The sequence below is a fragment of the Falco rusticolus genome, chromosome 8, assembly GCF_015220075.1.
Source record: "Falco rusticolus isolate bFalRus1 chromosome 8, bFalRus1.pri, whole genome shotgun sequence".
Classification (NCBI taxonomy): domain Eukaryota; kingdom Metazoa; phylum Chordata; class Aves; order Falconiformes; family Falconidae; genus Falco; species Falco rusticolus.
The window spans coordinates 3,574,390-3,601,579 of NC_051194.1; the positions used below are offsets into that span (position 1 = coordinate 3,574,390).

Consider the following 27,190-nt stretch of genomic DNA (forward strand, 5'->3'; position numbering starts at 1 on the left):
GGCCCGGCCCCGGCCCCCTTAAGGCGCCAGGCTCCGCCCACTGCCGCAGCGCGCCGCTCCCGGAAGTGCCACGTGTACGCAATGCGCCTGCGCGCGCCGCCCGGTAGTTCCGGTGCGGGGCCGGCCCTTTCCTCCTCCCCCGAGCTGGGCCGGGCGCCGCCAGACGGGCGGCACCGCCGAGCCGAGCCCAGCCGAGCCGAGCCGAGCGCGCCGCCATGGCCCAGCCCGCTAGGCCTCCCGCCGGCTACTCCAGCCAGAACGGTGCCGGCCAGCAGCCCTACAGCAACGGTGAGTGTGGCGGTGGGCGAGGGCCGCAGGGAGAGCGCCTACGGGGGGCGGCTGCCACCCCCCGCGCTTCCGTAGGCCGCCTGAGGCCTGTCCTCCCCGGCGCGGCGGGGCAGGGGCCGGTGCCCGCGGGCGCAGCGGTGGGGAGGAGGTGCCCGGGGAGCCGCTGGCCGCGGGCTGGCTACTGGGCTGGCGGGGTTACAGCCCGTCGGAGCGGTGGGACGGGGGGGCCGTGGCGGCCCCGGGGACAGGTCTGTGTCCGGTGCCCTCGCCGCATCCTGGACAGCCGGTGTCCCGAGAGAAAGCGGAGGTGAATTGAAGAAAAAAACCCAAAAAAACACACAGGAAAAAAGTGTGTAGTGGTGAGCGCCTGCCCCTGCGACCCTGGCGGGAGCGGCAGCCGGCCGTTGCGGGGACGCGGTGCGGGCGGCGGCAGCCCGGGCCGGGGGCGGCGGTACGGGGGCTGCGGGCGGGAGCCCGTCCTGCCCGGCGTCGCGCTGAGCAAAGCGCACAGCTCTTTACCGGACAAAATAGATTTCCCTCCCAGTCTTTTTTTTTTCGGCCCCCCCCCCCCCCCCCCGACAAAACCACCCCCGGTTATTTTTGTGTGCGTGTCTCGGCTTATCAACGGACCGCAGCGCCTTTCGGCGGGGCTGCGCGGCGGAATGCGGGGCGGGGGGCGCCCGGGCCGCCCCCGCTCCTAGCCCTGCGCCCCCCCGGCTCCCCCAACGCCCCCAGCCCTGCGCCCCGCCGAGCCCCCCCCTCCGCGCCGCCCTGCGGCCGGCCCAGCCTCTGGCCCTTTGGACGGGCTGTACATGTGGCACTGGTGAGCGCTGCGGGGGGGCGGGCTGCGCCCAGCCCGGTGTGTTTTTTTATCTTGTCATTCACTTAAACCCGAAACTATCCTGTGTGCTGCCACCTGGGAATGTCGGTGACTTTTTCCCCCTTAAAATACATCTTTTCCTTTTTAAACGAGATATTGGAGATGAAACTGAACAACTTGCTCACCAGCCTTGTAAGCTAGGAAGGAAGAAATACAAGGCCAGCCTTGTCTCTGTATCTGTTTTCTTTGCATGCGTAGAAATCTGTGCTGTTGGAAGTATTTACTGATTTCGCATATACAGACAGCATCCTCTGGACTCGGTTTCTTAATTATACACTTATGTGTCTCGGTAGTTGTGCTGCATCATAAGCAATTCAGTTATAATGAGATCTTTTGATTTTTCTGCTTTATGCATGAGTAATTAAATGGTTTGACTTGTCTTCCCCCTCCACCTTCAGAGCATGCTTATTACTTTTCCTCAAAGTCATCTGCAAAATGACATTTTACAAACAACTGTGTAGTTGCTTATAGGGTCAAGAAAGTGGGAAGCGTACGAATCCAGTCTGAAGAGACAGCCTCTGTTCTGGAGAGCTCACGGGCTAAGCAGAGAATGTACAAAGAGAATGTTAGCTAATGGAGTAATCGAGTGGGATGATTTACCGACTGGCACCGCTTTATGTTTGCTGATTTCCCTGTAGTCAGATTAAGCACGTAATGAAAGTTCTGGAGAGGCGCTCAAAGGAGGAGGAATTTCAGGCTACCCACCTGTCAGGTGTATGAAAAATAAAGAACTGAAATTTAGAGTTACGCAAATAAAAGGTAATAAAATTAAACAGTTGTTATGGTATGTTAGAGATAAGGTTTGGGTTGCTGTCCTTTTGAATAAATGCGAATATTCAAGCATGGACTGTTCTTCGTATTGTTCACAATATAGAGATATATTGAGAAAGTGCTGTGATCCTTGATCTTTGCAGTAAAAGCAAAAGTTTTTTTACGTTTTAAAACAGTCTAGAGGGTATTGAGACACTACTGCGGTACTTACAGTGGCCTGTGAGGAAAGAAAGCTGTCAACAGAACAATAAATTGTTAGAGAGCTTTCAACTTGTTGCTCGCTTTACTGTTTGCAGGTAACTCTCTGAGCTCGCGTGTCCAAGAAGGCAGTGAATTGTCACAGCAGCACTGTGTGCTGACCAGGAAATTGTTTAACATGGAGCATCGGGTTGCTTAGCAACAACCTTCCTCTACTTTATTTGTGTTTTTCTTTTAATAGGACCAATATTCGATATTCATTTAGCTGCAGGTTACTAATTTGCTTTCCAATTAATACATCTGAAGTGCAAACAAGAAGGAGAAGCAATTACTTTAGAACTGTCTTGGTCTCCTCATGTGGCACCTTAGCATGGCACTTCGAGATTGTGAGATGCTTTAGAAGCTGTTGGGTTTGGAAACCAATGGGTTGGAGTGAGCTGAAGTGGGCACTGGTGGTGACCGATCCTGTGGCAGTCCAGTTGGGATGTAGCTTTTCAGTGTCGTTATCCTGGTGCCTCCCTGGAGGTTGGTGAGGTTGTGCCTGGTGAAAGCGATGTACTAAACTGGCTTGGAGTAGGTGACAGTGGAATGTACGGCCAAAAACGTGACTTGAAGCCTAGCCTCCCACACTAATATTTTGACCCCTCATTTCATAAAATGATCAGGCAATGTTCATATATATTCTGGTGCCATTCCTGATCCCTTAGAAACATTAAATGGCCGTGTGTTCCTGCAGAGCTGTCTTTCACTATTAAGTAGGTGTCCTTTCTTGTCATCTCTGTGGTCTTTGAGTGTCGGTTGTGTCGCTGCCATGCAGGTGACCTAGCTCTTCAGTCTACGCTGAATTTCTTGTTGGTTCTTGGCTTCACGGAGCAGCGCAGAAAATCAGCAGCAGTGTTTGGGGAAGGCTGGAGAACCTCTGTGCTCTCTGATAAGCCTCAGTAAAGAGGTCAGGTCTAGATGGATACCTGGCAACAGCAAAACAGCAAGTCCTGAGAAGTTTTGGGGCACTGTGAAGCCTTTTGGAAAGGGTTTGTGCCCCTCAGTGCTGTTGCTTTAGCAGCTTTATGCAGGCTTGTCTTGGAAACATGAATTGTGCATAGTTCATCGAGACTTTTTGTTATGCTTCTGACTTCAAAAATAAAAGTTGAAATAAGGAACACTGTGCTGCGGTGAATTTGATTTTACTCTTTAAAGCAAAGTGCCATAGAAAATACCAGGTCGGTCAGTTTTGAATTTCACCTCACTTATATTGCTTTATCCTCAAACTTAGCCCTCAAGCAGGGAAAACAGTGCGTAAGAGAGCAATCCAAGTACTCTGATTCCTGCCTGGGCTAGAGAGTCATGCTTGAAGGTGAATAATCAAGTTATGAAATGAATTTGTGTTTGTTCTTTGTTTTTTCGTATGGCTTATAGTGATGTTGTTATCTCGGTGTACATGCTGATGCAGTCAGGAGACTTGGCATCACATAAGAATTCATCATTCTTAGAGTTAGCAAGTTTAATTTACAAAGGATTTTGCAAACCGATTGTTGAAAACACATCTGAAACACTGCAAGGTAATTTTCAGAGGTGAGTCATACTCGTTAGCATTTTCATCTTTGCAAGCTTTTTGTTTAGTCGCTATTGATTTTAGAGAATTATTAATTACTGAGATTTATGAGCAACGTGGTAAGGACAGTAGGGTATAACTGGATTTCCTAAGTGAATGATAAGTAGCATATTGAGATAAATGGGAAGAGGCTAATATGGTGTGTACTTTTTACGCACAAATAACAAAGGCAATGAGGATGAGATCACTGGCACTGTAGTGCTGCCTTGGCTATGTTCTTAGTGTGGATGTGTACGATATTCAGTGAAGTAACAGCTGCCTGTGAACCGTAGCCTAAGGCTTTCTAGGGAATGAGGAGCTCAATGACTGGTGCAGTATTTGCCCTAACTATGTATTTCAATGCATTCTGCGTTTAGCTTAATTTATTCTCAGAAACAGCCAAGTTCAAAGTTATTTTAACTTGGAAATGTGAAATTTGTTGCCTTTTGAAATTAAACAAGAATGTTGCAATAGGAAACCAGCCATCTTTGTTTTAATGTTAAATGAAATTCTGTGACTTCATTGTGGTGGCAGCTGTTTCCAGTACATAAACATGTATGGTAAATGTATATCTACTCTCCAAGCTAATCTCTCTGGCATGTTTTCGAAAATTTAAGTATTGAATGCTACAGGCGTTTCTGGTCTGGAAAATCAGGTGCTTTTGTTTGTCTAGGTTCAAAAAAATTGTCCAATTAACTAATTCTGGAAATCTGGAAAATAGTACAGGGTTGCAAAGAAAACAGTATTAACTCAAACCCATGAAGAGGATCTTTTCTCCTTTCAGATGTTTAACTGTGTATGTGGAATGTCTCCAGTATTCAAACTGTGTGTTTAGGGGGTGAGGGGAGCCACAAATGCAACTGGCAAAATTCAGCATTGGAAAGCATTTTAGTAATTTTTAAGGAGTCATGGCTGGCTGTGGCATGCGTTATCTGATGCGTCCTGCTCAGAAGGATTTCACTTGGAACACTTACAGTATCCCTTCAGAATGTCCATTTTGTGACAATGGTAGGAACAACCTGTAGTAGTAACTGCCTTGGTTGAGGCCTTACTGCACTGGAAATCTCATGTTATTCTGTCTCTTTGTGTTCCTGTGTGAAGCAGAAATCTGATGATGATGCTCTTGCCAGTGCTATTCAGAGAGTTGTTAACCTTTTTTCAAATTCTTTTTTTATTCAAATGAAGAAAACTTTGTTCAGCTGTACCAGTCAACAAATACATAAAAAGCACAACTAACCGTCATGGTTTAGTCTCCTGATAGGTGAATTATTTTGTAATAAAATTACCCTTCATTCCATGTTCATGACCAGCTGGCTGCTCACAAGCGGTATGTGTATGAGTATTTCTCTTACTAAAATTAACTGCAGAAACTTTCATAGATTAACTCTGTCACTTGAGAAACAGCACGGTGACCTATGCTGAAACTGGCTGTTCGAGTCTTTGCAGTAAGCTAAAGTTTATATTGATGTCAATTATCAAGTGAAACTGAGTTACTAGGTAGTGGATGCTTCCACTTTCGGTCTGCTTGCTTGTACTACTGCCAGCTGTGTGGGAGAGTGTTCCTCTTTAGCTCGCTTTTGGGTGTTTCTGAAGATAGAAATAGTATTGTATATGAATTTCAGTCCAGGAGGATGGATTGTGCTCAGACACTGGAATGCTTGGTGGATGCAAGGCTACTATAAAGCAAAACAAAAATCTAAGTGTTGATAGTAAAATACTACCAAATTCATGCCCACTGCAGCAGTACTTCTGTCACACCTAACCGTTAAAAAAAAAAAAGGGAAGATGGGAAGAATCTTAAGGAAGGAGATTCCCAGGAACATCTCTTATTTTCAGAAGTGACACACCATGCTGACTTTCTAAAGAGTTTGTAGTGTTTTTTCTTCCAGGTCCTGTTCAAAATCAGCTGATGCATTCATCAGATGGCCAGGGATACAGCCCTTCGGTTCCAGGATCATATTCGCATCAGACACTGGCGAAGGTTCCTCCACATCAGTCTTCTGGACAGTATAACTATAGTGGCTCTCAGAATGTTTCTCAATTAAACAATTATCAAGGACCTGGGCAGACTTTCAATAGACCACCAGTGGCACCTTTCTCTGGGTCACCAGTACAACAGCCAGGTCCTGTTCCACAAGTGCTGCTGCCTGCATTGCAAAACTCAGCTGCTGTATCATCTGCTGGTAACTTTCCTCCCGGAGCCAGCCCACCAGTGCTTTCAAACTGGCAGTACAGCCAGACTCCTGTGAGTCAGCCAGTTGGGTCTCAAACAAGCCATTTGGCTCATGTGGCGGGGACAGGGTCAGCTCAGCCACCATCGTCATTATCAGGAAATACAAATCCTCCAGGAAGTTATCGATATGCTGCTTCTCCAGGAGGCCCTCCGCTTCAGAACAGCTTTATGAAGCCAGGTAACAATAACTTTTTGATATTGTACCAGTGTCCAGGTCTCGGTGTCCTTTTTAAAAACTGAATACAGGATGAACTCTGCAGAGACATGGAACGCTTGTGGAATGAGATTATCAAAGCAGATACTTCAAAAAAATGCACGTCACAAATACTGAGGTGGTTTCTTTGGATTAGAATTTGAAGCTCTGTGCACAGGTCAGGCATTTCAGTTGGCTCAAGCAGGTACCACCTGAACGGTGTCTTGTTGTTTTGGGAAGCTGTGTGGGTAATGCTGTTTCTCTGACCACCACCGTTTTTGGGGTGGCTGTTGGAGCATCAGCGTTTTTCAGTCAAGTGGGGACATCTGGACCTCACGGTTGAAAACTCTAGTCCTATTTAACGAGTGTGATCTTTTGCAGTGTAAAGCTTGTTAGCCTTTCTGTTAACCACTTGATTCAGGTACTTCTCTGAACAGCCTCAGGTTGAGCACAGCCTGGAAAGAAAACTGCAAAGTGTTCTGCCCATTGAAATGGAGGCCTGTTCAATGGAAAGCTTCCTCCCTCCAAACTTGTAATTTTCACTATTTAATAATAACTGTCAGTCTTCGGAAAGTACTGTGAAAGCGTGAGACTTCTGTTCCTGCTCCTTGTTCGCTGGTATAGGCAGTGGTGAAAAGCTTTTCTAACACTAAATAGCTCTGTTTTGCAACTTGTGATTATTATGGAAACAAAGTTAATACTCACGTTTCTCTTTGCCAAACTGCCTTGTTGTTACAGAAGTTTTTGTATTGGAACATGCAAATAGGAGTTATGTACAGAAATATTTTCAATGTTTAAGCAAATTTTTTTGGGGGGGTGAAGTGCTTTTAGCCTCATTAGAGATTTTTCTTGATGCTAGTTTTTTGTTACATGCCTGACTAATTTTGGTGTGATGTTCAAACTGTCTTAAGCTTAACTATTCATAGGAGTTTATTGGAATAAACAATTAGTACTTTGGAGTTAGTGAGAAATATGCTGAGAAATTTTGGAAAATGGCATGTGAAATGAGTGAGTGTCTGGAATAAGAGAGTTCTTACATCCATTCAGTGGTGAATCCTCCTGAGCAATTTCCGTGGTAGTTTTTTGTAGAACAATGATCACTTTCAAAATCAATTTAGCTCATTTGGTGACCACGCTCGTTCTTAGAACAAAGGTCTGCCAGCTCCCTGCCTGCATGGCCAACTGTAGGCAGCCTCTTAGACACAGGGTCTCTTCCAAGTTTTGTGATAGTGTTGCCTGCATATAGCAATTATTAATTAGTTTTGCAGTATAAAACGCTAAATGAACAAACAGATAACTTCACTGGATGTGATTTTATTTTTTTCTTGCTTTCTTCTTTCCTTGCTCCCTTAGATGTGACCTCACTGTGCAGGCTTATGAACCTGCATATTTTGTGTAGTGGGGAATTCATCAGTATACTTTCATGTATGGCTTACAGGCTTCTGTTACATGTTGAGACCTGGTGGTACTGGACAATTTAGCCTTACCTTTTGAAAGGCTAACTTTTATATTAAAACACCATTGGTGTCTTCCTAGAGTTAAAGGGCAGTTATACTGGCCTCTGGAATAATAGGGAACAAAGGGGTAGAAGTGCACTTAGGGTTTGGCATTACTTGAAGGGAAACAATTTGGTTTCTAAATGTCTTGGCTTGAGAAAGTCCTAGAATTTTAAAATAGAAGCAATTAAGAACTTTCCTGTGACTTTTAGCGTGGAGGATTAAACATTTTGGAGCAAAACACTTCTCGCTTGTACAGCAAGTTTATTCAAACCGCACGTTGCTGATGCTTTCCCAAGTGAAATATTTCTCCTAAGTAATTTTAGTAGCTATAGAATCTATACGTTGCTGATTTGCATCAGATTACTGAAATGGAAGATGAGCATCCTGTCAAAAGGAATCTGTCCTAGTTCATTCATATGGGGCTGTACTATATGAAGTCTAGACTCAGTAATTGAAGTTGGGGTGCTTTCTTTATCTCTTGAAATTCTTACCAATAATAGCAACAAAAAGCTGAAAGAGATCATGGATAATAGCTACAGGGCCCCAGTATGAGAAAAGCATGACGAAACAATCTGAAGTTATGAAACTTTCTACAGGCATGTTAGGATTTATGAATCTCGTGCTGTTTATCATTTGAATAAGAGGAATATTTAGTTTGATTTGTGTGTTTGCATAACAAAACATCTGTGACTTTTCCAGCTGGAATAAACTCCTCCTAAAAATTAATCTCCTTACAGGATCTGCACCTCCACCAGTGACTCAGCCTTTAACTCCACTCCACCCTCCTGCAAGGCCACCTTTAGGACCTCCTCCAGTTGGTGGTCCACCTTTAATTAGGCCATCAACACTGATAGCAGGACCACCTAATACACAGTCTCTGCTAAATTCAGCTGCAAATAGAGATGGTAAGAAATAATTTGCTCTTTTTATTGAACTTGAACACTGCAACTTACTTTAATATGCAACCTTTTCAGTCAAGTACACTGCTCTACTAGAGACTCAAATAATAAAATTGATATAACACAGCATAATTTTATCTGACAGGAGCAGGTAAGGACCTGGAAGAAAGTAAAATATTTCTTGTTGACAGTTGTTAATAAAATAAAAATAATGAGCGCTTCAAAACAGATTGCAGAGTGGTGTTTGATATGTCTGTCTCCATAGTTGCCATCTCTTTTTTTTTTTTTTATTATTATTATTTTTAGTGCTCTAAAGTAATGTTGAAATTGTGATTTCTTTGCATCCCTGACTGCTGTGCAGGACATAATCTGCGTATAACTTACTGTATCGTTTTATTCTGCAGGGAGAGCTAAAATGTGGACCCTGCAATTCCTTGTCAGTTTAATAGCTGTACCTTATTCTTCCCTTCTGTGTAAAATCACTGAAATGCATATGTTGGATTTGTTCATTTTCTGAGGGTATTTACTAGAGGCTGTTAAGTGTCAGCTCTTGAAGGCAGATACCTGACCTTTTCTGTCTCCTGTGGGCCCTGCACAAATATGCAATCGCTGAAGAACTCATCAAGGCTCTGTACCAAACAGACACGCAGTTGGATTGCATTTAGTGCCTGTGGGGCCCACATGGGGCCATGTGGTAGTCAGCAGTTTAATTTTTACATATATAGTTCGTTCTGTCAAAGCTGTTAGTTCCTTGCATGTTAACATTGATGGTATCTTGTATGTGGTAGCTGTGCGAGTACAAGAATTCAGATTTAGCTTAGTTTTGAACATACGAAAAGCATTAGAAACTGCTTTTGCATAGAAAGTGTTTTCTTCATAATGAAGAGAAATATTTCCAGGGCCTTGGAGAGAGAGAAATGTTTAGTCTGTGAAGTAGGTTGACTGCTGCGTACTAGCAAAATTTAGCATACAATCTAAGTTCCTTTCCTTGGGTCATCTTTGAAGATTTTAATTATAATATAAAGTAATTTGAGTACCTACTTCTTAGCAACAGATAATTGGTTTTGTATATTTAGACATACTTAGCTTACAAAAAGCTGTCCTTTGGGAGCCCTCTCTCAGGTTCAAGGTTTCTCTTGTCTCTGCTGAAATTTGTATCTTGACTGGTATGTGACCGTATCAGAACTGTTGGTGTTTGGTGAGCAGTATTGGACCGTGTAAGTGAAGGGAATTTGGTGCTTCCAGGAATTGTCAGTGGAAAATGTTCTTCAGGGAACTCAGTACCTAAATTCCAGGGTACTTTGAACACTGCAGCTAACCTACAGACATTTCCTCTGATGAGGATACTGTGCTTTGTATCAGCTTGGAAGCTATGGCAAATACCTGGTCTGAAGTGGTCTTAAAAGATCATTCAACCAGAAGTATAGGAGCTCCTGTTCTCCTTGAAGAAAGATTGTAGGATTTTATGAATGGTCTTTGTGGTCATGTCAGCAGGGGAAGTGTGTGTGAGAAAAAGGCCAAGATGTATTTTTAATTCAGTTTCATCCTGGGACAGAAACAAAGTAGATTCAAACTATGCTATTCTTAATACTCATCCAGCAAGTAGGGTTTTTTCAGTTACCTCATTACAACTTCTTTAGTAGTCTGTGAACATTTTTACTGGGACTGTCTTTCTTAATAGGTGATGCTACATCTGCTGCCAGTGATGGGTCTGTGGTGCAAAACAGCTATGATGCAATAGAAGGTGGTGGTCTCATGGGTAAGGCTTTGGAATTAAAAATGCTTACTGTTACTTAACTTTTTTTTTTTAAAGAAACTGGGAAAGACAAAATTCTAGACATTTATGTGCAAACATATATCCTTGGTTCAATGTGTGTCTTGAAACTAAATATGAAATTTGAAGCCTTGACAATTTGTGTGCCTTTGCCTGTAAGTATGGTAAAGCAGTTAAGAGCACTTTGTAAAACTGACAGCAGTTGTAGTTGTTTACACTTAGAAACTGAGTAACAACAAAAAGCCCTCCTGCTGTATTAATGCACAGAGCAAGCTGCGGTTCTTTAGCAGTTGATTCTAAGTATTTGTCTACTCCTGCCTCTAGCAACTCCACATCCCTCTTCTGCACCCCCAAATCCTAAGATGAATAGAAGTGTTGGGTATTCTTACCCTACCTTACCTCCAGGCTACCAAAATACTTCACCCGGAGCACCAGGAATGCAAGGATCTGCTTTGCAATATCCAGATGGATCAAAACATTTCCACCAGGTAAAGGTTGTCTGGTTTTTACTTCGGTATTACCTGTGGTGTGTGTGGCTAGAGGAAAGTGACGATAGGTGTGTGGTGTGCGTCTGTGGGGTGCTGCTTCTGTGGCTGGCTGGTGTGCCGTTTGCTGAAGATGATAGATGTAGCCTGAAATGAATGCTTGTGCTGACACCTTGGTGCCAGTTTGGAAAAGCTGTGTGCCGGCTCTTTCTGAAGTGTTCTGGACTTGAGCCTGGTCCAAATATTTCTCTTAAAACGTCCAGCTGCTTCTGGCATGTTTTTCTTCCCTTGGGTTGCTATTGTTAGCTGAAGTATTTGGTTTTTTTCCTGAACTTTCAAAGCGAACTGACCAAGACTTTTGCCAGCTCAACCTCTGTATTTCAAGAGCTTTGTAGCAAATGTATGCTAATTTTTGCCTCTGTTATATGACATGCCCAAGTCCGAGTTTATGTAACAAGTAGTATATCTAAATATATCCTTGTAATAAAATGGCAGTTAATGCATAACAAAAAAGAAAACGAAGAAAAATTGGGGAAAAAATGATATTTGCTTTTTAAAAGAACTGTGGGTTTCATCCAAATAATTAGTGTTAATTTCTGAAATTTTGTTTCACTCTAGCCTGCCCTGGGTACTAATCACTTAACTGCATCTATGAGTAGCCTGAGCCTACAGCAAGAAGGATTAAGACCTGTGAATCTTCTTCAAGAAAGAAATATTCTTCCTACGACCCTCTTGAAGGCTCCTGTTCCAAACTTGCATGAAGACATCCAGAAGCTCAACTGTAATCCTGAGTAAGATTGTTTGCTATAATTCATCAAAATAAATAGAAGTATAAGTTCCTACTTGCACATAACTCTTCACAAAATTCCATATCTATTTCCATAATTTTGTGAGTATAAAACATTGAAAACTGGCTTCACTGTGTTAAGACAAAGGTGGTGAGTGGTTTAAACTTTGAAGTGAGGAAAATCATCTGTGTAGAAAGTGTGAGGAAAAATATGTTGCTTGTAATGCAGCTACAGACGGGTACAATGCAAAAACTTTACAATCTAGCTGGCTATGAGTATGATTGAGCAAAGATATAAAATAGGAGTTAACTCACTTCAGTGAGGTACACCAAAAAGATTGTGAATGCAGAAACATTAGCGACCTCTGTACTGAAAGTAACAACTTAAAGCAGAGTAAATGAAATGTCAAACCAGAGGCTGGCTGTTTGGTTGCTCAAGTAATCTCTCTGAGGAGACCAACCAAACTCTGTATAACCAGGTACTCCTGCTTTGCAACTTTTTTATGACAGATAAAGGAAATAACTGCGTCTTTGTGAAGTAGTTCATACGAGCAAGCTGGACTGGATCTGCAGAAGTAATGTGCATCTCTGCATTTTGTGGAAACCACTGAGTTCTGAAGTCTCTGAAAATGACTATGACATTGTTTATAGTTATAAATTTTAAGACAACTTTTTAAACTGCGCTGGTTCAGATTTGTGTGTAAGGCCACCTCAAAATGGTATTCCAGAATAACACTTGGTAGTGCAACTTTGAACATGGTTAGGCTTAACTTTGACTCCAGTGACTAAAATGACACTCAGTTCTGTGTAAAGAAAGTGTATAAAATAAGAACTCAATGTACGTACTCTGGGTCAAGCTCAGACTAAAAGGGAATGATTTGACAGAGGTGGAGAAGATCCTTTACCTAGAAACAGAAAGTCAACATCACCAGCTCTAGAAGAATATAAAGGATGCTCTGTACTACTGAAATCATCACTTTGTTATCTGAAAGTCTCTGAAAATAACCCTTTGTCCTCCATGTAGGTTGTTCCGCTGTACCCTGACTAACATTCCTCAAACTCAGGCCTTACTGAATAAAGCCAAACTTCCTTTGGGGCTCCTGCTTCATCCTTTCAAAGACTTATCGGTATGACAAATATTCAAAACTTTAAATGCTGAAATATCAACCATGCCTTTACTAGAGTCCAGAGCTGGACGATGAATTATAAAAGAAGGGCAAGTATGTTGGCTAATCTTGGCCCAGAAAAAATGCCCTGGTAACTGACATTTCCCTGTTCCATACATATAATTCTAATTTTCCTGAGTTTTTTCTCTGTACCATTCTGAAACTTTCAAGCCCCCCTTCTTAATAAAAAAAAAACCACTCCCAAACCTCAAAACACCAGAAGATTAAAGACAGCACAGCACTTGGACTGTGACAGAAAGCAACAATACATTCCCGTATTGCTTAGATAGCTTTATCTTGTCACATACCAGTTATAGTTACTGATTTCCTATACCAAACCTAGTACGATTTCAAAACTTAATTAATTAACAAAGTTAAAGGGGTTTGGATGACCTCAGATGGTCAGGAGACTTTGAATTTAGCAGTGCCTCTTTTAAACATTGTTATTTTTCACATTTTGAGTAATTTTTAAAAGATAGGGGTTGTTTTCTGGTTGGTTTTTTTTTATCTGTATTGGGTGGGACTTGGTCTTAAACCATCAGTGTAAAATTCAAGACTTTAGAGGCTTGAAACAGAACCTACACAGTCAAATAGGTTGGAGCTCAGTTCCGACCAGTCATCTTGTTAAGGAATTGTACAAGGGGTGCTGTGAGGATGCAAAAATACTCCTTCCTTCAAAAAGTATGCTTTGACTAGCTAACCAGGAAGCACAGTGTAGATAATGTTGTTGCAGATAAGTAGCTGTAGTGTGGTGATGCTTTAAAACAGGAAGCTTTTCTTTTCCAGCAATTGCCAGTGGTCACTTCAAGTACTATTGTGAGATGCCGTTCCTGCCGGACATACATTAATCCTTTTGTCAGCTTTCTAGACCAAAGGAGATGGAAATGTAATTTGTGCTATAGAGTGAATGATGGTAGGTTTTAAATGTGTTTATTGCTTTAAATTGTTAAGGTTAAACTTTCCCACCTTGGCCTTTGAGATTGTAATATTGTTGGCCATATCAGTACTAGGGATCGTTGTCAGTCATGCTGGGGCTGAGACATGAGAAACGTTTCCCATGAGCAAAGACAGTCAATTAATGAAGCGCAGCAAGTTTGATATGGTCTCCCAAGGTACGCTAGCAAGTGACCAAGTAGCTGTCTGACCTAGTGTAGTTCTCCAAAAAGTGTGGCCCAGTAAGCACAAGAGAGTTGTTGTATTTGTTTTAAAATGTAGCACAGCTAATACTGGTGTTAAGTAGTAATATATAAACTTATCTGCATAGTTCCTGAAGAATTCATGTATAATCCTGTGACAAGAGTTTATGGAGAACCTCATAAAAGACCTGAAGTGCAGAATGCTACTATAGAGTTTATGGCTCCATCTGAATACATGGTAAGTCTTTATTTACTTCTAGTTATTCTCTCCCTTTGTTTTATTTCCAGAGGGAAGTCAGAAAAGGCTTTGTTATAGAGCAGGGGTCCTCAAACTTTTTAAACAGGGGGCCGGCACGCGGATGAAGTGGCAGGCAGTCATCTGCAGCTGCTTGGTTTCCCCCCCCCAACCCTTGGCTGAGGGGGTGGGAGGGGGTAGGCAGGGGGGTTCTGTAAATATTGGGGGCTGGATTGAGGACCCTGGGGGACCATATCCAGCCTGCGGGCCATAGTTTGAGGACCTCTGTTATAGAGGATGCTTTCCAGCTCAGTAGAACAGTTGCTGCCTCAAGGAGTGTATCTGAGAACTCCTGGGAAGAGCTTCAGGTAGTTCTTAGTTTCTAAACTTTTATGATGTCAAAGTTCTTCTGTGTTTAGAATATGTAGGTGTTTGTGGGTCTTCTGGAAGAAAACTATAATTCTAGAATTATCCAGTAAAAGACAAATGTATTCAGAAGTTTTAGCTATCGTGTGTGCTGTTTTTAATAGAGTTTAAACTTGCAGTGGAAGGAATAAACCCAGTCTAATAAATGTAATTTTGAAATTTAATCTTCTCTTTGTTCAGCTACGTCCACCTCAACCACCTGTGTACCTCTTTGTGTTTGATGTCTCTCATAATGCAATAGAGACAGGATACTTGAATACAGTCTGCCAGACCTTGTTGGACAATCTTGACTTGTAAGTACCTTTTTCTTAGAATCTCCTGTTTTTGTTCCTCTTGCGAAACCTGCAGTAGACATAAACATGCCAGGACTTCCTGTCTAGAAGAGAAGTTTCCTAGTGTTGGCTGGCAACGGCCAATGTTGTATTAAATGTAGCGTAAAGCCGTAGTCTTTTGCCCATCACAGCTGCACTGATATAAAAGGTAATTATGAGGCTTGTTTCTGAGTCTGTCTCCTTCCTATCTGCTTCACCAGTCCCAAAAAGGAATAAACATAATGTTTATGATGTCTTTTGAACTGTATTTTTGAACAGCTGAAATTGAGGTAAGTACTTGCTGAAAGGAATGCATACATCCAATAAACTTTTCATAAAATACATGCTGTTTGAACTTACATAAATGCTGCTTGGTACTTTGCAGCTTGTTTCTTTGTTTTCTTCCATTTCTTATTACCCTTTCAAAAAAATCTTTGAGTGTCTGCTAGGTGACTCTACTGTGCGCTTCTTTTTTGGTTTTGGTTGATTGGTTGGTTGGTTGGGTTTTTTTCTCCAAAATGACTTAAGCTGTTGCACTGTAGCCGTTAAGCTAACGACTTGGTAACAACCTTGGACAGGTGCAGTGGATGTTTAAAAAAAAAAAAAAAAAGCCTGCAGAAATGAAATTTCATCTTGCTGAACACCATATGTCTTATGTCTCATTTTTAGGCTTCCTGGGAACACTAGAACAAAAATAGGCTTCATAACATTTGACAGCACAATCCATTTCTACAGTCTTCAGGAAGGTCTCTCTCAGCCTCAGATGCTTATAGTTTCAGATATTGAAGGTATGGAGAAATAAATTTTGTGATTAGTATCTACTAATGACTGCTGATTTTGACAGCCTTTTAACAAAATACATCTGGTGGGAGTTCCTAGTCAGATCATTAGTCTCTCTGGTAATGGTTTTAGAAGTGGCATATGTCTGTGTGTGTGTTTGTCAAGCCCCTGATGTCTGAGCAATGCTGTGGCTGTTTATGACTTAAAAGATGAAGACAGCCGTCCTAACTTGTAGCTTAATTTGTACAATTATCTAGAGTTCTCTCATGATCCCAAATACTGATGCTTGGTAAATCTCTGTGGATTCTGTGGTGACTGATGCTTAATCCTTGTTCTTCTGCCTTTACTTTCAAGTCACCTTTCACTCTCCGCTATGTGTTTTTATTTAATAGTCTTGATTATCCTTCAGCGCTGTTGACTGCTACTCTAACATAGCATTCTAGCCACAGGTATGAGAAAAAAGAAATCCACACAGTTTATTCTTAAATGGGTTTACGCACTGATCCTGTGTTCTTTTCTCAATAGGTATAATCGTTGGCAAATGCAGTTGTGGGGGGAAGCTTGATGTGTTTTTAAAAATAACAAATACTCTTTTTTTCCTTCTAGATGTATTTATACCAATGCCAGAAAACTTACTAGTAAATTTAAATGAAAATAAAGAGGTAAGAACTACCTTAAATCATTAGTGATATTCACATAGTTTGGAATATGCTTGATAATTTCTGGATTTTGTTCATATTCATTTACACCTACAGTTTAAATGTAGAGTTTGAAAAGAGGTCTTTTAATTTATCTACATGACTATACTTTTGCTAAGCTGAAACAAGACAGTCCTTGACTTTTGCTATGGCTTTTTCTTTATCCTTAATATTAGAGGTGTTAATACATGTTTATGGATGTTCAGCAGTCAGTTCTATAAAGAAAACTCTGAAGACTCCTAGTTTTAATACTTTTGTTTTCTCAATTGTAGCTAATTCAAGATCTGTTGAAGACCTTGCCACAGATGTTTACCAAGTCCCTGGAAACTCAGAGTGCCCTGGGGCCTGCATTACAGGCTGCCTTTAAACTGATGTCCCCCACTGGAGGTAGAATCTCAGTCTTCCAGACACAGCTTCCATCTGTGGGAATGGGAGCACTGAAGTCACGAGAAGAGCCAAACCAAAGAGCATCTGCAAAGGTTAGCAAAGCAAAAAAGGTTGAGAGAACTGATTACCTTGTGCTGTACGTGCAGGTGGTTCTAGAATTGCCTGTTCTGGGTTAATTTTGTGGTTCTTTTGTTGAGCTAGACTTCCTTTCTTGAAAGTAGCAGAAAGAACAAAAAGTAACCCAAAACCCTCCCACTTTAAACACAGATTAAATATCTGATTTTTTTTTTTTAAGAAATCACTGTAATCTGTGACGGAGAATCAATTATTAGTGTCCATGAAAACAGGCAGTAAATGTGTTAATCAGTTTGAATTTCCATTGTATTTTGTAATACTCCATTGTATTTTGTAATACTCCATTGTATTTTGTAATACTCCATTGTATTAATAGGACATACATCTGACACCATCAACTGATTTTTACAAGAAGTTAGCCTTGGACTGCTCAGGACAACAGGTTGCAGTGGATTTATTTCTTCTTAGTGGACAATATTCTGACTTGGCTTCTCTGGGTAAGTCATATTAAGCTGTTTTGGGGCATGTAACACTCCTGGCAAATATACAGAATCTACATTAACATTTAGTATATGAACCTGATTTGAATTAATCTAGTGTATTAAGATGCAAATTCGTCCTTGATAAGCAGTGATAGTGAATGGACTGTAAACTTTCTGTCCTTCCTGATTTAACCCAGCTGGTTTCATATTCTCCCTTAGTGAATCAGGATTCTTGTGGTCCTGGTATAAGTGGCTAAAATGCTTCCCTTTTATGCCTTTTAACCATTGGTGTAAACATCTTTAAAGTAAGCTTTGTTAGCATTTTAATTATTTTTGTCCACATAATCCAACTTTCAAGTGACAAAGTACCTGTAATTTCAGGTCAAGGTGAAATTATTTCACACCTGAAACTACATACATACTTGAACACATAGTTGTGTTACATCTGTGTTTATGTATGCAGGTCTGTAACTGTAACAGAGCTATTTGCAGGTTTGAACAGTTTAATAATTAAAGGGAATATTACATTCAACTGGTATATTTAAAGACCACAGCTGCAACTGTCTGCACTCACCAATTTATGTTTGTTTTGTTTCAGGTTGTATATCGAGGTATTCTGCAGGTAGTGTCTATTACTACCAGTCTTACCATCATAATCACAACCCTGTCCAGGTGGAGAAATTACAAAAGGAACTGAAACGATATTTAACTAGAAAGATTGGCTTTGAGGCTGTGATGAGGATAAGATGCACCAAAGGTTTGAACACCTTTTTTTTTTTTTTTTTTTTTTTTTACAGGGGGGCAGAGGGCAAGTGGGCGTTTGCTGTTATTTGGGAATGTTTTGATTGTTTTGACTGTTATATAAGCCTAAATGGCTAACAGACAAAGATTAGAAAAGTAAAATTCAGTATCGGGAGTCAGACCATTTATTAAGGACTGTTTGCAGTATCTTCATTGGCATGCCACCTCTTTTTTACAGTAGTTAAAACTGGACTGCTATTTCAACAAAATTTCCAACAAGGGACTGGTTTTTATAGTCTAGAGACTTACTACTATTCTGCATTGATTTGACTTCCAAATGCCAGCTTTCTGCTAGGCTTTGTGCATTCTATGGATTAGTTGTCTGGGATATTTACCTTTCCCGAAGATACTTGATTTCATTGAGAAGGATCTTAATGTTCTGATACAGAGCCATCTAACAGTGACAGCAGATGTGTAAACAGTGTCTGTACTTCATGACTACAAAAATAAAATCGATTCAATACGATGCTTATCTTGTAGGTCTTTCCATTCATACTTTCCATGGGAACTTCTTCGTACGATCTACAGACTTGTTGTCATTACCCAATGTAAACCCAGATGCAGGATATGCTGTGCAAATGTCAGTAGAAGAGAGTCTTACTGATATGCAGGTTGTTTCTTTTCAGTCAGCTCTCCTGTACACATCCAGCAAAGGTAAGGTACACGGGCAGTGTCACCTGCATCAACAGCACGGTATTTGGATGAGTCTTTTTGTGTCCATTTATCAGCCGCAATTCAGTTGCAGTAACTTACACAAACTGTTTTATCTAATATCAAGATCACAGCTGTGATGTGTTACTTTGTTGTTTCTTCCAGACCAAGAAGTTTCTTGTGAAACTTAGTTCTGCTCTGAAAATAGGTAGACTTAACCCAGAAACTGAGAACTAACAGTTTTTAAAAGCTACTGGAAATAGCCTGGTTCACCACTTGCATGATGATCTTATTTAATTTTTTTGCTATTGAGTAAACAGTGGCATTTCTCATATTGTTTCATAAAACAAGAGTTATGTTTGGAGACTACAGTTTTCTTTTCTTACAGGTGAAAGACGAATTCGTGTCCACACTATGTGCTTACCTGTTGTAACGACACTGAGTGATGTCTACCTAGGGGCAGATGTACAAGCCATCACGGGGCTGTTAGCCAATATGGGTAAGCATGATAAGAGCTTGTTTGGATATGGATGGATGATATCCCTAAATCTCTGGGCAGTAATCCCCTGGGAAGTAACATTAGAAGAAAAGATTCTCATTGAGTGCTTTCTTAGTTGCAAACCTAAGAGTTCGGGTTTTTCCTTTTGATGCTTGGCTTCCTATCAGTATAGTTATGTAGTCACCTGGAGTTAGTCTTTGGTGCATCATCATAAGACCCTGGCTTTTTTAATTAATCACGTGACACTTCCTCTATAGTGTAGTAAAAGCATATTAAAATGTATGGAAGTATGTGTTAAAATGAGAAAAGTTAACACGTGACTGTATTCCTACCAAGGGAGAAAAAGTCTCTTACTTGAGCTTTGTACTCTCTTTTTAGCTGTGGACCGATCGGTTTCTGCTACCTTGAGTGATGCTCGGGATGCCCTGGTCAACGCAGTGATAGATTCTTTATCTGCTTATCGTTCATCAGTCCTAAGCATTCAACAGCCTGGTCTCATGGCCCCCTGCTCACTACGGCTCTTCCCACTTTATGTACTGGCACTCTTAAAACAGGTAAGAGTTAAAAGGAAGCTGTGCAAAAGGATGATTGTCTGTCTGGCATGTCAAGCTGAAGTAAAAGGACATTTCTTTGATATACAGAATAGCATCAGTCTTCTCTTTCAGTGTTCTTGTAGGACTCAAAATTGAGAAGTTGCTTGATGTAGGTCATTTAATAAAACCAGCCTCCCTCCGGTTTGCTATTAGATTACTGAGATATTTTACAGATTTGGGAACAGCTCTTCTGGCACAGATAGATAAAAGTTCTCTCAAGATAACAATTCCATTTCTCTGCACCCCAGAATTTGATGACTTGAAAGGTCAATGTAGAAAAAAGCCTATTTAATTGTTTCTTAGGCCTGGGTAGACAACATATGATCTTAGAGGTGGTGAATATGTGGTTTTGTCTTTGAATCTGTTATGTTATGAAAAATTGAGGGATTTAGAGAATTTTGTGGAGCAAATGTATCAGGGTAATGGGCCTTATGCCCTTGCCTGCAGAGGAGAGCAACAGGAGATAGAGATGATGTTTAAAGAATATCACTGTGGAGAATTGATCTAGTTGAGAAGTGGGAGTTTGGAAGTGTGTGTAAGAACAAAAGTGTACATGTTTTAAGCAAAGGAATAGGAAAATAAAGATACTGACTAGTCTAGAGAATGTGGTAGGGTACTGGTAGAGTGTTTTTTCAGGGATCTAACTTTTGTGCGTTTCTGGAAATGTCGATCCACACAGCTGTTCTGTCTGGATTAAAAGAGAGCTAGCTGGCTGGCAAAGTAGTAGTTGGCTGGCTGTTGTTGCAAAAGATTTAAAGCATTTCACAATATTTGCTCAGTTAAGTATTTTTTGATTGGTTGTTCCTGAACTGATATTAGAAGTAACTTTAAGTGTTGATAAGCTGGCTTTTTGTTCTCTCTAGAATTTTCTGATTCGTACCTCTTGATAAGGAATTAGCCAGCATGTTGCTACTAGCATGTTCATGCTGACATTAGAGCTTTTTCATGTAGAAGACTTTACATGCATTTGACCCAATCAAGTGGGAGGAGCAAGCCCTTGTTTGTTATAGCTGATTTTTCTTGTCCCAACAAGCCAGGACTATATATCTTTATTATAAACCCAGAATTACCTAAAATTCTGTACATTAAAGACAATTGTAAACTGCTCCACTATTTTATTCTTTTAAATTCCAGCAAGTAGCATTTTTGAGGGGTATGTTAGAAGAGACGTATTTCAAGGTGCTTTCATCTCAGCTGTAGTGGTCACTAGAAAGGATTGATGGTGCAAGGTCACGGTTAATTCTAGAGCCCAGAAATGGGAATAAGGAGACTTGTATGATTTGTATGTGAAACACCGAAGACAACAATAGAAAAGTAAAATAGCAGTGGTGAAATACCATACCATGAGAAAATACTTCTGGCTTATCTCTAAGACTTAAGTAAAATAACAATAGATGGTGTGCTAAATTCAGCTTATCTCACTTCACTTTAATGGTCAAATTAAATGCCTGATTGTTTGCAGAAAGCATTTCAAACTGGGACGAACACACGTTTAGATGAACGCATTTTTACCATGTGTCAAGTGAAAAACCAGCCCCTTGTTTACCTCATGCTTATGACACATCCCAGTCTGTACAGAGTTGATAATCTCACAGATGAGGTGAGTATTTGCATTGCTACGTGGTCTGTTCTTCTGATCCTAAAGATGTGTGCAATGTGAAAATAAATTTGTGTTAAAAATCTCACAAGTTTTCCGTGTTGAAACTGTGTAGGTAAAATTTACTGTTTCATGTTTTCCCATTATTGTACTTACGCATTTGTTATTTGGGACTGGATTGATGAACTCTGGAGAGAAGTTGTGCTCTGGCTATGGATGGATGGGGAAGATTTTTTTTAACTTCACTTTTTGCCTTGTGTCATTATCTTGCACTATAAATCACGTGTACATAAAGACAGTATAACAGTTTAACTTTTTGTCCCTCTGTAGCTTCCTTTAAATGTCAAAGTAGTTCTGTGAACAGTGAGAGAATGTTTATGCAAGAGCCTGTGTAATTGTAGAAATCGCATCATCTGTACATAAGAAATCTGATATTCAAGTTCTAGAACTAATTAAGATTAAGCTGATTAAGTATACCCTCTCTAAATAAAATAAAAATATATAAATAAAATTATAAAACAAATGTTAACAATTAAATGTATACATAAATAAATTATACACTTGAAGTAGTCTTGAATCTGAGGAAAAGGGTCCAGCTTCAGTATTCAGCATAATATGTCTTATTCTTATTTAGCCTTCTGTTCTTGGGCCTGTTCCCATGCATCAAGATGTGAACCACTGTTTTTCTTCTTGCTTTTTCCTTTAGGGGGCTCTTAACATAAATGATAGAACTATACCTCAGCCTCCCATTCTCCAGCTGTCAGTGGAGAAGTTGAGTAGGGATGGTGCTTACCTTATGGATGCCGGCTCTGTAAGTGTGGTGGTGGTGATTGTAAAAAGTATCCAAATTTATTTGGCATGTTCTTTCTGAGAACTCAGAATGCATAGGAGACCGCTGGGATGTGGTTTTGCATCAGATTAATGGTGTTATTGCTGGGTATCTTTCAGGTAATGTTTCTGTGGATTGGGAAGAACTGTGGGCAAAGCTTTATCAGCCAAGTTCTTGGAGTTCCAAATTATGGCTCAATACCACAGAATATGGTACGTGCTTGCCTTGCTGTATACCAGTCATACAGTGCTGCCAGAATATTATTTTCACAAGAACTAAATACCACTATTCAAATATTAGTCCTTTAGTTGTTATTCACTATAAATCCAGATTCAAAGAAAGAAATAATTTGTTACCTCTCTTGGAGTTTCTCCAGGTTTAAACTTTATAAATATTCCCATGAAAACACAGTAAGAAGAGGCTGGCAATGACTAAGTTTCTCAGAACTGCAGTGGGTTAGTGTGAAATCCTTTGGTTTCTACAACAAAGCACATATTGATCACAGCTCAGTAATCGCCATTCTGATAGCCGCTGCTGATACCAGTTTAGTGCACTTGGCTGTTTCAAGCCCTAAGCATCACAAAACATATCTGGCTTGAGTTTCCTTTATACCTGATTAGGATAGAGTTGGGCTATTTAAATTTTTTTTTTTTATGTTTTCCTGAAAGATAACCTGTATGTATTAATGATACCCTTTGCCTCTTAGACGCACCTCCCAGAACTTGAAACTGCAGAGTCCATCAGAACAATAGCTTTCATTTCTTGGCTGAGGGAACAGAGACCATTCTTTCCTATACTATATATAATAAAGTAAGTGTTTTTAAGTCTTTGTGCTTCTTTTAGGGACCTCTTAACAATACATATTTGGATATCTTATCCTGAACTTTCTTAATGGAAATTTTAGTAATTGTGCATGCTGTGCCTAATGGATTTGACAACAGAGATGAAATGTCACAGGACAATCCTTAGTTGATGTCAGATAAATGAAGTAAATGCTGATAATGCACTTGTTAGGATTAATCACAAGGGCTATCTGAGATCCTCTTTTCATATGTCCTTAAGCTCTTGAAATATCTTGCCACTTGACCTGTAACTTTATTAATGCATTGCACTGTAGAACTTGGCAAATGTTTATTTCACTCAAACATTTGTATTTTCATTTTTAAGGGATGACAGTCCATTGAAACCAAGTTTTCTGCAAAATATGATTGAAGACAGAACAGAATCAGCCTTATCATACTATGAATTCCTCCTTCATATACAGCAGCAAGTGAATAAATGAAACACTAGTGTTTGGCTCTCTTCTTTAAGGAAAGATTTTGCAGTAAAGAACGATTGTGCTTGTAATATCTTCATTAAATCTGTGGCCTGAGGCAGTTGATGAGAAGTTCTCACTGTGATTTCAACGAACTAAAGCAAATAAAGGACCACATCTGAGAATCAAATGTGCAACTACATAATATTGTACCTTAAAAAAAAAATTATCAAACTGTTGGAACTGGTTGAGCACCTTTAATTTGCTGCAAATCATGTTTTTACTGTAAGTACTTGCAGCATGAAGTACATTTACAAAGGCAATACTGAAAAGGTGAAATACATTTTGTAAAATAAAGAGTTCTTTGTTGTTCAAAATGTATATTTCCGTAACTCTTTGCATTATTCTTTTTTTGCTGCTAGATATAAAACCTCACAATACTGATCACGATTTGCAGGGAAATTCATTCTAAGTGCATCCAGTGATTACAGACAGAGCATCTCAGTGTTCAACTTAATGCTTAAAGTAGCAATGAAACAACTGTTCATTGTGAAACGAACAAATACCTATGAAGCGTAGAATCCAGTGCTTGGATTGGATTATGGCTAATAGGACTAAAGGTAAGCTTAACCTGGACAAGATGGTTGAATTTGTTAAAGCTTTTAATAAGTCAGTATTCTAATTAAAAAATAGGGAGGGGCAGGCCCTATATGAGACACATTTTGAAAAGTCAGTGTCTGAGTCAGCAGCAAAAGTAGACTTAGGTAGATGGCAAGCTTTGTTTTTCTTCAGTAGAAGGAATAATTTCAGTTTCTGTTTGTGAATGGCATGGGAGGGGAAGGGCAAGGAAGGTTATCTCTGATTTTGTGGTTTACGTTTAGTAGACTTGGCTCTTGTTTACATTAACTGAATGTTAGGCCCCTAAAATCTAGTGTGTTTCTGAGGTGAGTTTGTATGACAGCACTTCAAACCTAATGTTTTGAGACAACATTGAATATACCAATGTTAAAATTGGAAAAGAAATAATTTTTCCAAAGACAAAAAAATTATATTGCATTTGAAGATATGTTTATGGTTTGAGACACACTTGAAGCTTTCAAAATTATTTTTTTTACTGCAGCTGTGTAATGAGCCTAGGCCCAAAGCCAGTGTGCACCATTAATAAAAGCTTTAAATATACTCTCAGATCCCTGCCAGAGCTACAGATGGAAATTGACATTGGACTTGAAGTGAAAATTTATATACAAAAATATTTAAATCAGTGAATTGATAATTGTTCTGTTTTGAAGTTTAAGCTATCACCGATAGCTACAAATGTAAAGAGTATTTAAGTTACAGTATCTGTGTGCCTATGGAAGTGTTTCACATGGAAAGATCTTGGGTTTGCTTTTTTGTTTAATAGTGGTAAACTTAAAAGGTCAAAACCTACTTCCTGGGGCAAGTAACTTGAACATGTAAAACACCTATAAATGGTGTTTCAGTGACACAAATGTCAAAGGACATCATAGTGTAATCATTTGCTACCATTTCAGGCTGTAGCTGCACGTGATTGTCAGGAGCTGCCTTACTTCAGGGGAGGAGTTTCTTTGGGGAAATTGTTCTTGCTGCTTAAGCACAAAAAGCTAATGTTCAGAACAATGTCTAAAGTAGCATGAAAAGATTATTATAGAACCAGTTTAAGCTTCCCTGTCTGCTGTCTCCATAGCAAACAGGAGTATATTTACTTGAACAGCTTTTCAGAGAATTGCACACTTTCTAGTCATAGTGAAGAGGTTTTTTAAGTTTTGACAGTCTGATTTTTTTTAATATTTTTTTTTCCTGGGGAAAGGGGTGTCTTCATTTAAATCATAAACGGAAGCTATGCACTAGCATAGGTTCTGGCTTAAAACTTGTGGTTTGGGTATATTATCACTCAGATATTGAAAATCATCCTTGCATCTAACACCACACCCAAAGTCTGTTTCTTACTATGACTATTTTGCTACTATATCCCTTTTTAAAAAAAAAACCAAACATAAATGTTGGAGATGGCTTCATTGCTTTATGTATACCAAACTAATGGGTAAAGATGTTGGTCTTTGTGGCATTTAACAACTTTGAATTGGAGTCCCTAATTTTTACAGAGTAAAACATTACAAACAAGAATCAGATGAACCCTCTTGGAGTTCTCTTCACTTCAGAAGAAATTCTGTATTGAATTTTTTTAGTTTATTCCCTCACAGTGGGAAAGGCCTGCTGATTCACCTTGTACTGCTGTAAGGGCAACACAGGACAGATGAACAAACTACCTATGATTTGTCATTTTTACCTGGATGCTGAAGATGAACTGCAAAAATAGGCAAGAGTGACTCTGGTATTTAGATCTCAGTATGACAACTGTACCACTGCAAATGTACTCTATTTTTCTAGTTGAAGATTTTTTTTTTAAACTATTTCTGTATCTGACACATTAGTGTTCAGTCAACATTGTTACCATCCATTTTACTTTGCTTTCATTATTGTTTTTAATTTAATATATTTGAATCTAACTCCATGTAGACTGTGTTGCAATAACTAGAATGATTCACTTTTATTTAGAATTAATTTCTTAACGGAATTTAATCAAAGATGCAGAATGGCTGTTAAGTAAGGGACCATTAAATGTGATTTTAAGGTTCTGTTTACTATTATGGATGTAATCCTTATAGTAAATTTAATTTTGTAAAGTAGTGTACAATATTGTAATATTAAATCTTTGTTTTCTGAACTCAAACACTTGATCTTCAGGATAAAGTTATAAATCTTCCCCCCTTCTGAATTTGAGACAGGATTTACTTGTCCTCCTTTTTACAGTTTGTAATTTTCACTGTTTTATTCCTGTAAAAAGTCATTTGTAACACATGCAAATGCTTATTTTATCTGTGCTAATTTATCAGATTTGGCTACTCAATAAAATTAATTGAAAGAACTCCTGCAAGTCCATCACTCCTTTCTTATAAAAATAACTTGAATACTGTATTTGATCAATTGAGATCAATACCATGTACCAATGAATGATAAATTCTACTTTTAGCTAAACCCTAATATTTAGATGGTACAAACTGAGAGGGAATTTGAGAAAATTAATTTTCTTCTGTCACTGGCATTTTTTGTCCCTTCAGAGCATCTCTGTCAGCACTGTTACTCTGCTATGGGGTTTGTTCCTCCAGTAAGCCCACAGTAGTGCTGTACCCCACCGTGTGGTACCCCACCATCTGGCTGGAAGTTGGGCTCCAGAGCCAGCTGACATTCATTGATGGTTGGAATTTAGTCTTCAGCAGTGTTCCCAAGGTGGTGATCAATTTCATTGTAGGTAATCCTATATCTTTATTTAACATGCTATTCTTTCAACACCTCTTTGTAATAAACGTTCCATTTTATGCTTGCCAGTTTTTTTATGAGCCGTCATCACTGCTGCTTCTGGTTCATCATACATAAGTTAATGCATGAGCTTGGTACTTTGACCTCTATATTTAACAGTTTTTGAATACAGAATTCTATCATTCTGTAAATCATTTAGTATTGTAGAAATATTAACTGGACTTGTCAGCATAAAGTTTTTCTCCAATACATGTAACAATCTGCCCTGCTGCTGCTGAATTTCACCACTCCAGCTGTGGCTGTGCAACTGACAGGCAGCCATTCTGGCACTG

General features: G+C 39.7%; 1 protein-coding gene and 1 long non-coding RNA gene across 7 annotated transcripts in view; one reads left to right on the forward strand and one right to left on the reverse strand.

Moving 5' to 3' along the window:
- The first annotated feature begins 121 nt into the window (after positions 1 to 121).
- Positions 122 to 26,467, forward strand: SEC24A (SEC24 homolog A, COPII coat complex component). Of its 3 annotated transcripts, XR_005105767.1 has the most exons (24): positions 122 to 288; positions 5,603 to 6,139; positions 8,391 to 8,558; positions 10,234 to 10,311; positions 10,651 to 10,814; positions 11,430 to 11,602; positions 12,623 to 12,725; positions 13,551 to 13,677; positions 14,029 to 14,138; positions 14,742 to 14,854; positions 15,542 to 15,660; positions 16,259 to 16,314; positions 16,623 to 16,829; positions 17,189 to 17,309; positions 17,893 to 18,051; positions 18,576 to 18,749; positions 19,135 to 19,245; positions 19,624 to 19,799; positions 21,301 to 21,438; positions 22,142 to 22,246; positions 22,384 to 22,476; positions 22,971 to 23,074; positions 23,432 to 23,804; positions 23,942 to 26,467. XR_005105767.1 is itself a non-coding variant. In XM_037397634.1 (23 exons), exons 1-23 carry the CDS (start codon positions 216 to 218, stop codon positions 23,544 to 23,546), a joined length of 3,324 nt encoding a protein of 1,107 aa, XP_037253531.1. In that variant the 5' UTR covers positions 122 to 215; the 3' UTR covers positions 23,547 to 26,467. The 3 variants fall into 3 exon arrangements, 2 of the variants coding, with proteins under 2 accessions (XP_037253531.1, XP_037253532.1); XM_037397634.1 differs by having other exon boundaries at positions 23,432 to 26,467; XM_037397635.1 differs by having other exon boundaries at positions 5,618 to 6,139; positions 23,432 to 26,467.
- LOC119152422 overlaps positions 16,710 to 27,190 on the reverse strand; it is an 11,771-nt gene continuing 1,290 nt past the window's right edge. Inside the window, exons 2-5 of one of the 4 annotated variants that reach the window (XR_005105769.1) lie at positions 22,621 to 22,742; positions 21,592 to 21,645; positions 21,385 to 21,477; positions 18,665 to 18,772 (exon numbers count right to left, since the gene is read on the reverse strand). This is a non-coding gene — a long non-coding RNA (uncharacterized LOC119152422). Of the gene's footprint in view, positions 16,822 to 18,664; positions 18,773 to 21,384; positions 21,646 to 22,620; positions 22,743 to 27,190 lie in introns of those variants that run through there. The other 3 variants (XR_005105768.1, XR_005105770.1, XR_005105771.1) reach the window with 3 other exon arrangements.